Consider the following 12,700-nt stretch of genomic DNA (forward strand, 5'->3'; position numbering starts at 1 on the left):
ATAACCATAAAATATAATTGGAAGATTTTCTTTTGAAATTCCAATTTTTAAATTCATAAGTAAGATTGGATTGTTGTTTTAAGTCCACTTTATGCACAGTAAGGCTAATTGGGACTGGACCTACAGTTTAAAGTGGGATCCGAACCACTATGCGCCTCCACCGGGAATCAAACCTGGACCCCTTAATTACATGGCGACGACGCTACCACTGCACCATCGGGGAGGCCCTCATAAGTAAGAAAATTACTATGCACATATATTTTCATTATAAACAGATAACTATGTAATGAAAGGATATGATAAATTCAATATTTTACTTTATAGATACTTGTTTCAATTGTGCTTTGCTTTGCAGCTGCTCCAAAACTTAATGTACCACCACGCTTCAGAGATACAGCCTTCTTTGACAAGGGTGAGAATGTTGTAATAAAGATTCCATTTACTGGTTTCCCACGTCCAAAGATCAGCTGGGTTAGAGAAGGTGAAACAATTGAATCTGGTGGACATTATGCAGTTGAAGTAAAGGTTAGTAATTACTAATTACTGATATTTGTAGAACATTTATACTATATTTGGTTGCTGGGATTGAAATATTGGATAGACGAGTGTTATTTTGGCTGGATTTGCTCTTGCCATCACTCTGGCAAAGCATCCTATGGTGATGGAAGTCAAGTTGCTGTTTCACCAAAAATTTGTCCACAGCATGACAGACCTTCCCGACATCAGTGAACCAAGAAGAGATGTCAAGAAAGGTGATATTCATTGTGAAATGTAAGGGAAAATGGAGTGTGTGAGAGGGTTTCATACTGCAATTCACCAAGAGAGTGCACAGTATGCACACACACACACATTACAATGCAAAAGTATAACATCATATCAGCAAGCCAATGAGGAATGCTTGAGGACATTGACTGTTTATTTCCCACAGTTCAGCACAATAACAATCTTCATTGATTGATGATATGATCTGGATTGAGGAACAATTAATAATTCCTCCTGCTGTGGACCACCACACAAGCAACACAATTTGTGGTTGGAGAGAGGGTTTGATACAGGTCCTCAGACTGTGTTTTTTATCCAACCATTGTGCTGATCACCTATGATTGCCATACGATACCCTCTTGCCATCACACATGGCAATCTGATGCACAAACTCTTTATGATCATTCTTCACAATAAGAAAACTGCACACTTCCACATCATGTTACTTGCCAGGGGGTGTCAGCTCATGTGCCACCAACTTTTTTTACCTTGCCCACTGTGGTGAAGTGGTCAGCGTAATTCACTACAAAGCCAGAAGTTCCAAGTTTGAGTCCTGTATATGTCTTGTCATATATATCATCATTCATCATCCATCCTCACCATCACAATTAACCTAAGGGGTAAGAAAGTTACGTAAGATCACTGAAATAAAGGCAATTTTTATTTTACTTTATGCAGGACTTTCAGGCAAAAAACAACTTTGGTATGGCAAATGCCAATCTTTGCAAATATTGCCCAAACACTTTGCTGTTGGTTAGCTTATGCAATATTCTTGAGAAGCTTAGCAGAATCCACTGTAGGTTCATTACTGTAGGAATCATTGTCCAGCATAGTGTAGAATTTTGTATATCACCAACATGTGGTACATTTTTTCTATACATTCAACAAATGTCATGTTAATATTATTTGTCATATGTTATGTAGAACGTCCTGGTTTAAATTCACTCTCAGTTGAGTCATATTCCACTTTGTCTAATATGGATATACATACTGGATAGTACAGCACGTCTGATGATCCTGTGGAAACATTGTGATATATTATAGGTGATGTAATTGGACTGGTCTGGTCTGAAGAGTGTCTTTCTACTCTTTGTGGAATAAGACATTTCAAATTACACCAATCCAGTTGTTAAAAACATTAACTATTAGTTTTTATTACATTTGTCCATAACTTAAGCATTTCCTATAACATTTTTTTTGTAAAGAAATTATATAATGCTTATGGTTGAAGAACTTTTATATTTTGTTCTGGTTTGCTTCGTAAGTTGATGCACATGAAAACTCAATATTGCTATTAAATCGGAAGTGCATATAATGAAATAGTTAACTTGCATTCAGACACTTGTTTTTACAAAGGTATTTAAATGTGTGAAGAGAAATATTATCTGCTATATGTGCACTTGATAAAATGAAAGTGCATATCATAGTATGCATTTTAATGTTTTTATATTCATGGTGTCAAATAGATCATGTCCTAAGTAGATCCCTGTTTGAAAAGTTGTATCAGAATTGTGGCTCGACCATGATTTGAACCTTGTGCTCTGACATTCAAGTACCAGTGCTCTGATAATTTGACCTTAGAACAACATTAGGTAAAGTTAAGTTCCCCATTCTCATTGCACCAAGCCATGAAGGCATGTAGGAGGTATGAAGGTAAGAAGCATTCATGATCTCAGCCAATTTTTTTGGAAGTGATGCAATCAGCACCATGCTCCACACACCTTTTCTCCCAGGATTGCCCCCAGGCACCCATTTATTAGAGTCTGGGTGAACCTCAGAGCTGCATTATGCAGGGACAAGGTCAGAAAAATTTCAACCTTAGATCACCCAACCTGGTAATCTAACATGGGTCTCCCACATGGCAGTCATATGCCTTCTGATTGGACTGACTACTGTGGCTCCAGAACAACTTTAGTCTTCATCACAATGTCCACCTCGCAGGCACAGCTTCTATTTTCATTGCATAGAAATTGTTCAGTTAGTTGCCTCATGTGGAGGCAACTAACATATCTGTTGATATGTCTTCAGGAGGTTTGAAAGCTATTATGAGAAGAATGTAACTTATTTTCATTTTATTTTCTCAATCTCAATCCTTAACATCGATTTTTTTATATTTCTTAGGAAAGGCATGCTGTATTGACAATTCGTGATGGCAGTAAAATTGACAGTGGACCCTACAGAGTCATTGCTGAAAATGATTTGGGAATGGATTCAGCTATTATCAAGATACAAATTAGTGGTAAGTTGAGAATATATATTTTTTTTCTTTTTGTGGAAAGTGAAAATTAAAAGCTTTAAAATAATTTGAATGAGGATAATTTTTAACCAAGAAAAACAAAAATTGATTTGTAATTCAGGTTTTGGACTCAAGAATACCTTTCATTGATAAGTTCTGCATGGGAATGAGAATTTTCAGTTTAAAATAGGTTAACAATATGCATCTTGGAAGAGGAGTGGTTGACTTTCTTTTTAATTTGTTAGATCGTCCTGATCCACCAAGGTTCCCAGTTGTGGAAAATATTGGTCATGATTCTTTGGCTCTATCATGGAAACCACCATTGTGGGATGGTGGTAGCCACATTACCAATTACCTGGTTGAAAAGAGGGAGCATCCTATGACTAGCTGGATTAGAGTTGGAAACACAAGGTGAGTTTTGGTTTTATTATTGCTGTTGATATTAATGGCAATATTTATTCTTCTCTGGAAACAAAACACATTCTTTCAGACTTTCAGCTTGAGGTTTTGCACTTTAAATTTTAAAACACTTTCTATGGTTACTGATATTGGACCACTTAAAACTTTGTCCAGTTCCAGTTAGCTTCTTTGTATAAATTGGACAATTTTCCACAAAGCTTGATTCATAATAGGTCTAATATTTCAATTCATATGTAGTAACTTATATAAATTTACTGATTTATGTGTTCACTCAATTATAAAAAATGCAATATTCAGTTTATGTTTAAATCATTTTCCACATGCTTTGTAATGCTGTTCTATGCCATGATGGTTATCAGCCCATAGTTCAATCCAAATGAGCTACATTGGTGACCAAGGCAAGTACGTTGAGTGCTTGACTCATGATCTTGCCACAGAAGGTTCTCGTTTGAGTGCTTGTCTGGGCTTATTCGTTCCTTTGTGTCTGTCTGTTCATTAGTCATCTGATCACCATTCGTCCTCATCATGATGACCCTAAATAAATAGAGAATAGCATTAAAAAAGTACAAAATTGCAGTCTGAAAGCCCCACAAGTTATATCCTATTGAAATTGAGCATGTACATTAATTTAAGATAACCAAATGGATAATGGATTTTGATGTTCAGTTTCAGCATTTAATGATATATTGTCATGTTAAAATCAGAGAACAGACAATGCAAGAATTTACTTATCTACTTGAACAATACTACCTCTTCTCTTTTCTAATAATTTGTACTAAGAATAGACCGGTATGAAATTTTTGCCAATACTGATAAAGTACAGAAATATTGTAAAATTTACAAATAACAATAACCAATTTCTACTGGTACCAAAAGAGTGCTGATTTATCCATCCCATTCCTAATTTATTCTGTAGATTACATAATGTAGAAATATGTAATAGAGAGGAATCAAAACAGCACATACTCTTTTTATGCTTGCTGCTATGTAGAGTATTAAAAGCACATGGAGAATATATTCCACATATCAGTGTCACACACAAACATTAACAACCAGTTTTAACACTTAAGTTGTTATTTAACTGAGGGATAGTTAATGTGACCTTATAAATTGGTTACATTGCCAGGAAAAACTACAATGCAGGGAAAAAAACTAAATGTATTCAAAATTGTTTGTTACTATTGTTCACACATAGTTCTAATATAGTTGTAATGCATGATCACTCACACTTTTTTGTGATGATTTTCACAGGTTTAATGCCATGGCTATCACTGGCCTCAGTCCAGGGCATCAATATGAATTCCGAGTATATGCAGAAAATGTGTATGGTAGAAGTGAACCAAGTGATGTTACTAATCTTATTACCACCAAGGACAGTGGCAAGAAACTTATCAAGAAGAAGCAATATGAGGGTAAGTATGTTTTTACTTCTTGGTGGATTCATCATTAATTTCCTGTTGTCTAAGGATAATTTCAGTTATGTTGTACGTATTGTGAATTAAAAATAAAAATTAACATATCATAAATCCAAAGTTGAAGTTTTCTATTAATAATTAATGTACATTGCAATAGTAGATAATTCATAGGTTTATAAGTACATAAAGAATATATCTTGATAAGCACTATGTATTTTCAGTTTCTCTTAATGTCTCATAAAACTTATTCAAATGATTCTCACAAGAAATTATGCAATATTCAAAACAGTGATGTATGACTATATTGTACGTATATGTATAGATGTAAATATATGATTTTTATTGTTTGTTTTATTCATATTGCAATAAAATCTATTAATCATAGGCCTTCCCCGATGGTGTAGTGGTAACATTGTTGCCTTGTAATGAAGGTGTCCTGGGTTCAATACCCAGCAGAGACACATGGTGGTTTGGACCTCACTTTAAAGTGTTGGTCTAGTCCCCGTTAGCCTATCTGTGCATAAAGTGAACTTAAAACCTCAAAAACCTCTAAAACCTCTATTGACCATAATTTTGAACTTGCATGCACTTTAAAAAATAACTTAGGGACAGAATCCAGAAGTGGATAGCCAGTTTTGAGTCAAAATTGTAGATAAGTGAAATTAGCTTTCTCGAGATCTAAATTATTTATGGAATACAAAAATTAGAGCAAAAGAAAATTAATTATAGAGCTGTATATTATTTTGTAATTGTTTAATTGCAGTTATCTACTAAATTATTTTTATTTACAGTTGATGAGACTGGAAAGAAGATTCGAGGCAAGGCTGATGATAAAGTGAAAGATTATGACCAATATGGTAAGTATTATTGAAATCATTTGTTAATGTCATCCTGGTACAAATGCTATGCTAAAATATTTTTACTCTGCTCTCTCATTGCATAATAGAACTTTTAATAGTTGGTGCTAGTAACCTTTAATGTTAACCCTTTCCCTATTTACTCAAATCTTCTCATGGTCATGTATATGCATTCTTGCTTCTTATTTGCTATATATTATCACATGTACATGTTCACACAGAAATATGCTCTCTGTAACATGGTTGTGCACTCATATTTTTTTTGCCCTCTCTTTTTCAATGTTACCACTTTATTTTGCCAGCTGGCAGTTGATCTCTACCACTTGTAACTTGTGTAACTCATCCTGTGAAGTTATCTTAATTTGTTAATAGTTACATTTAAAAATATGGCAGACTGTGAACAACCTTGTATGTCGGACATGAGACATTGGCATCCAAAAAGTGATACTTTGACTGCAGATCAAGATCATGTTCATATGTACTACAAAATTATTTCTTTTTGTTTCTCTGAGTGACAATGCTTCTTTATTAGCATGTAATGTTCATTGGACATTATCAAGTGTGTAGTGCCTCTACTACTTGGAAGGATAGAATAGGTCTAAGTAATAGGACAATGGATAATGTCAAATTAACATTGCATGCTGATTTCATTTGTCTGCATGTAATAATTTTTGCAGCACCCACATTTTGTAATTTTGGGTTCAATAGAGAGTGATATATGTTATGGTAATGTAACATTTAAAAATATTTGAATGTACTCTATTTGGTTCAGTAACTGATCTTGTCTTCAAAAAATGTGAAAAACTTCAAGATGAAATTGATATTGTAACTACTAGTTTCATTAACACACAGAATATTTTCCAAATAAGAATTTTGAATAACACAAATCAATTACCAATTTTCAGCTATAATCATATTCCTCTTTTTTTGTAGTGTTTGATGTGTACTCCAAATATGTTCCTCAGCCAGTTGAAATTAAAACAAATAGTGTGTATGACTTCTATGATATCCTGGAGGAGATAGGAACAGGTGCATTTGGTGTTGTACATAGGTGTCGTGAGAGAAAAACTGGAAATATTTTTGCAGCCAAGTTCATTCCTGTCTCTCATGCTATGGAAAAGGAATTAATAAGGAAGGAAATTGATATCATGAATCAACTGCACCATCCTAAACTTATCAACCTTCATGATGCTTTTGAAGATGACGATGAGATGGTTCTGATATTTGAATTGTAAGTGTTATGTTTTGTCATTAAACAGTTCTATAATTTTGTTTGTGTTCAAAAGTCATGTTTTAAAAAAAAGTGCATTGCACTTTATATTTCATATTATTATCTTTTTATTTGATAAAATATTTTACAAATTGTTTCATATCCATAAAAAGGACATTATTATGTAATTATAACCAGGGATAAGATGTACTCTATTGGTAACTACCAATATTTTTACAGAAATAACTTTACCATATACCAACTCGTCAAACAAAATTTGTAAAATTTTCTCACTTCATACTTATTTCCTGTTGAATTTTTTTCATTGTGAGAGAGGTTATTTAGTTTTTGTTTTATTTAAGAGTGTGTGTGTATTTTGGTTACAGTACTTATATTTTCAATATCAAATATTTATATATCATGATCATTTTTAAAATACATATGAAAAGATAAGATGGCAGATACAGTGTATAAATTCCAGATTTGAAAAGTAAATTTACTCAAATCTTCTCATTCAACACTTCTTGCTTCCAATTTCAAAGTTACTGTCTACATGAAGTCAATAATAAATTAATTTATTAATAATACTTGAATATTTACTGCAATATTATGGCTAAGACAGGTAACTTTATTTCATCCTTAAAAATGTTTTCAGTATCAAGTCCAGGTTCATTATTAATCATTATTAAATAGTTAAATGAAAAATATGTAGTTTGAAAACAAGCTGCTGCTGCTATCTTTTGTGTGTTTTCTTAAGGTAAAACTTTCAGCATGAGAACAACATTATATATTTACAAATTACACTCATTATTTCATAGGTGTAACTTGGTGGGAGCAGGGGGCACTTGCTTGGTCCAAATTTTCAGGTTTATTAAACTTTACAAGTTAATGGAATGTTAACCTCCTGGGACTTGAGAAGCAATGTAATGAATATTTTTTTATGATTTTGCAAATGTAACAATTATTTTATATATGTACATTTTGAAAATTGTGTGTTTACTCACTAAATATATTCACAGTATAAAAAGTATAAAAAACTTACGTGAGTGAGTATAATAGTCATAAAACTCCTTGCAGACGACGTTTCGTGAAGTTATGCTTTGCTTCTTCAGGTATTTCTTTTCAGTATATAAAATACTTCGTCATATATGTAAAAATAAATCCAGGATTAGGTAAAAAAGGGTATTGGGATATAGAATTTAAAATTACATGACGTTAAAAGTGCTATGTAGGCTAAAATATAATTCTAAAAGAACGGTGTACCCATACTACCATACAGAATGAATGATTACTGTAGCATACGAATGCTACATCCCCTCCAATGAATTTAGAATTATCTTTTAGCATACATAGCACTTTTAACGTCATGTAATTTTAAATTCTATATCCCAATACCCTTTTTTTTACCTAATCCTGGATTTATTTTTACATATATGACAAAGTATTTTATATACTGAAAAGAAATACCTGAAGAAGTGAAGCATAGCTTCGCGAAATGTCATCTGCAAGGAGTTTTACGACTATTATACTCACTCACGTAAGTTTTTTATACTTTTTATACTGTGAATGTAACAATTATTTAGCAAAATAGTCTTGGATGTTATTTTTATTGGCCAGAAAACTTTCTTATTCTCCCCCCCCCCCCCAAATTAGATCCCAAGTTATGCCCATGGATCATTGTACCTAATCGCTGTTAACTTTGTACACATATGTCGCAGCTGAAATTAATGGTATATTTCTTTTATTTTGTTGTAGCTTGTCAGGTGGAGAACTATTTGAACGTATTACAGCAGAGGGCTACACCATGTCAGAATCTGAAGTCATAAACTACATGAGACAAATCTGTGAAGGAGTGAAGCATATGCATGAAAAGAATATTATACACTTAGGTAAGAAGTAACATAATTTTGTGTAATTTTGTTGTTGGAATCACCATACATATTATGTATTGTATATGTAGTGCCTATACTGTTCTTGTTATTTCTGCTTGAATTACATTAATATTATGTTGTAGAACTGAAACTACAATAATGTAGTTCCTCATCAAAATGTTCCTATGTATGCTGTATGTTTTGTTCTTGCCAACATTTTGGAAGAGATTAGTGGATGAAGGAGTAAGTTTAACTATGCTAGCAAATCTTGTTGGTCTAAAAATTAGCATATAGCATTGCATATTCATGGGTCTTTGGTTCAAATTTCAATCTTCCATAGTATTTTTGCCATTTTAATGCAGTCTGAATATAAAGCTAATTTATTACAATCAACATGAATAAAGTTATTTTACTAGTAACTTCTAAATTCTCTGCTATTGTTATGTGGAAATAGATTTAATAATTCATTTGGGTGGAGTAATAGGATAAAATTATGAATACCACAATGTGGCAAGATGTAAGTAATTTCCCATCACATATATGTTTAGCAATTGGATGACTGTGTGAATCTACCAAATTTTGTATAATCTTAAAAAAAAATTGCTTTTATAAACAAAAAAACTCGACATGCACCTTTTGAATATGATTTATCATTAGCAATTTAACATTAATAACAGGTGTGGTGAATGCCATCACCTTGTAATCAAGATTCTGATTGAATCACATTTCAGCGGTTTTATATTTTGAACTGTGGGTCCAGTCCTGATTAACCTATCTGAGCATAAAATGCATTTTAACAAAACCAATTTTGGGTGAAAAGGAGCTGGTAACAAGTACACTTTGGCACCTCCTCCTTTATTTTAGCTTCAAAAACTGTAATGTAAATTTTAAAAATTAATGCTTTCTTGTGCCTAGGCATGATGACTACAGTGGAATCCCAATTTTATGTTCCCGGATTAAAATTTTTCTGCATTATACATTCAGTCTTCATGGTTCCAACATAGCAAACTATTGTAAATTTTTTCTCAATTTAACATTTTCCCACATTTTAAGTTTTTCCAGCTTGGTCCCCTGAAAAACGTAAAATCGAGGTTCCAATACATATATTACATATCATGTAGTTAATAACATGTTATTTTGTTCTTAGGACTGTATTCAAAATATTAACTTATCTGCTTACTTCCTTGCTAGATATCAAACCAGAGAATATAATGTGCCAAACGAGGAACAGTACAAATGTAAAGTTGATTGACTTTGGACTTGCAACTAAGCTGGATCCAAATGAAGTCGTCAAGATCTCAACTGGAACAGCTGAGTTTGCTGCTCCAGAAATAGTAGAAAGAGAGCCAGTTGGATTTTACACTGATATGTGGGCTGTTGGTGTGCTTGCCTATGTGTTGTAAGTATGCTTAAATCAGAACTACATGTACATTACTGCCTTTCATTTGTTAAAATGGACTTTTTAAATACATTATCGATGAAGAGAAATATAAAGATTTATGTCTCATGAAAAACTTTTCTTCAAAAGATTTTCACAAGAGTATAATAATTTCATTTGAAATTATATTTCTAAGATTTATGCAGGATTCTTCCTTTATTACTACTATTGATATCACATAACAATATTTTATCTCTTGATTTTACATCGTGGTAGATGTAAATAACCTAAAAAGTAAATGCTCTAGATTTTCAATGGTTTTTGAGAAAAATAATGATTTATTTATTTCATGAAATGAACTCTTAAACATTGGAAGCATAGTTTTCACAACCAGTTGTGTCAGAACTCTAATAATGCCAAATATAATATTCTTTACCTATGCAGCAACAATAAATATAGACATGTAGAAAGCTTGCAATCAACAGGTTTGTTACTTGCACTTTCAAGCACTTGGAATCCTAATTGGTGGCCATGTAGAAAGCTGGAAACAATCATTGCAGATAACTTCCTTTGAGGAAAAATGTTGTCTGCTAGCAAAGTCTAGTCAAAAATACAAAAATTAAAATTCTGTGTACACAGAGAGTAGGAGTGCATGAAATTAATTGCTGACAACCATAACCTTTTACCATGGTTAAAAATGGACACAAAACAATTTTTTCAGCTGTATAAGGATATATAATTACATTCTCAACAAGACAAAAGAACCCTGCAAACAAAATTGGGGAAACTGGCACCAGGAACAATGTCTCCGGAAGAGTGACTACTTATTTGTTTTTTTGGCCATCTGTAAGCACCAGAAATAAATAATCAAAATATTCTTGTCTGCTTGCAGGCCCTTGCTATGATTGCTGACAAGCTCGGACTCCCTTCATTTGTATACAGGCATGCATTTCCTTTGGCTTGCTACTGCTTTCCAGCATTGGCTGAAAAGCACTTGAAACAAGCTTTCTACATGTTTGTACCCTTAGAGTGTCAAGTCTTTTACCACATTTTCACAAAAATTCAAGATGAAAATATTCAACTTACCTAAGATTTGAATCTCTACATGCAACAGCTACCACAATCAATAACCTCATTTTGGCTAGGGGAATTTTTGTTACCCACCAGTAAGACTTTCATTACAGTCAACAATGCAAACAAATTTCCACTTATTGCTCACCATAGTACATGTCATGTTCACTGTAATCTTTTCTGTATTTTAACTCTATCAAACTCACCTTTAAGTTCCCATCAGTAAAACTTAATTAAGGATTTGTTCAAGAAGGAATTCTGAGAGAAGTAACCAATAATAGAGATCCCATGATCAAAGGTTGAAAGTTACAATTGGTATTGGAATTTTGAATTGGGCATGAAGAATAAAGATTGAACTGAATTTAGGATCTCACAATGCTTGTGATAGGGCTGAAACTTTATAACTTTTGGTTATTTTGGCTCATAATTAGATGAGAATTAGTTGGGCAGAATTTTATACTTAGAAGAACAAATGTTGCACTGCTCTCCAGTCAAGATGAAAGAAAGAGGAAGAAATTTGTGACAAAGAGTCACTATTTCAAAATACTTAAAACTAGGGCTGAGGCAATAGTGATACCACTGGTATCAGTATTGGAATTTTTAACACTAGAAGGGCCGGAGCTATATGTATACCTAGAAGTGCCGTCAGCGGTCATTTTGACCGCTAATGCATTATACACACCATAAGTGCTTATAATAATAGGAAATTTATTACATCGTAATTTAGTAATATTATACTACAGAAAATATTTATTGAAGCACTTAAGTTACTATATTTATTGATAATAATAATAGTTACAATATTTAATATTTACTACAATATTCAATATTAATATTGAATATTTCCCTTGAATCTTCAATACTGATATGAAACTAATTGTAATGTTATGCTTTTGACAATGGTAGTAACAATTACTTTTTTATTTGCAAACATATTATTTACAGTAAAGTTTACAATTTAATTTTTATTGCGAATACCTTTAAAAAATGACTAACACAAGTGTAATAGTCGTACATGTGAAGAAATATGTTTATTCAAAGCACAATATATTTGAAACAGATTATAAGGTTTTCGTTTTTACTCGTGTGCCGAGCAAATCCTACACTTCAAACTCTTGGTCGAACACTGACCACAAACTGCCTTCTTACAAACGCAACATGTGTCATATATCTTGCTTCTCTTACGCTTGTAGAGTACTTGACACTGGCAACGTTTCCAATTTCGTGAAGTCTTCTGTTTGTTTGTTTGGGAGACACTGTTTTGTGTTCTTTGTTGAAGGTGCACTTTTTGGAGCTCCTCTATGAGTTGCAATATAAACTTGTGTCACTGAATGTTCTTCCTGGTCAGGTATGATCCAGGCATTTATTCCTGCAAGATCGAGCACATTATGAAATACATGCACTGGCCATCTTCGGATTGCAGCTCTAACAGAATATTTCCGTGCCATTTGATCCACAATGTCTACACGAAACTTAGTAG

General features: G+C 32.9%; 1 protein-coding gene across 16 annotated transcripts in view; it reads left to right on the top strand.

Annotated features, from left to right (window-relative positions):
- bt (projectin protein bent) overlaps positions 1-12,700 on the top strand; it is a 486,238-nt gene that overhangs the window by 443,599 nt on the left and 29,939 nt on the right. For all 16 annotated transcript variants that reach the window (XM_083117398.1, XM_083117403.1, XM_083117397.1 and 13 more), the window contains 8 exons: positions 356-525; positions 2,884-3,001; positions 3,244-3,409; positions 4,670-4,830; positions 5,625-5,690; positions 6,624-6,921; positions 8,656-8,789; positions 9,963-10,170. In XM_083117398.1, the coding sequence (XP_082973524.1) occupies positions 356-525; positions 2,884-3,001; positions 3,244-3,409; positions 4,670-4,830; positions 5,625-5,690; positions 6,624-6,921; positions 8,656-8,789; positions 9,963-10,170 (1,321 nt within the window). The remainder of the gene's footprint in view (positions 1-355; positions 526-2,883; positions 3,002-3,243; positions 3,410-4,669; positions 4,831-5,624; positions 5,691-6,623; positions 6,922-8,655; positions 8,790-9,962; positions 10,171-12,700) is intronic.

This window comes from Lepisma saccharinum, chromosome 2 (assembly GCF_977018435.1).
Source record: "Lepisma saccharinum chromosome 2, izLepSacc3.1, whole genome shotgun sequence".
In the NCBI taxonomy this organism is placed as follows: domain Eukaryota; kingdom Metazoa; phylum Arthropoda; class Insecta; order Zygentoma; family Lepismatidae; genus Lepisma; species Lepisma saccharinum.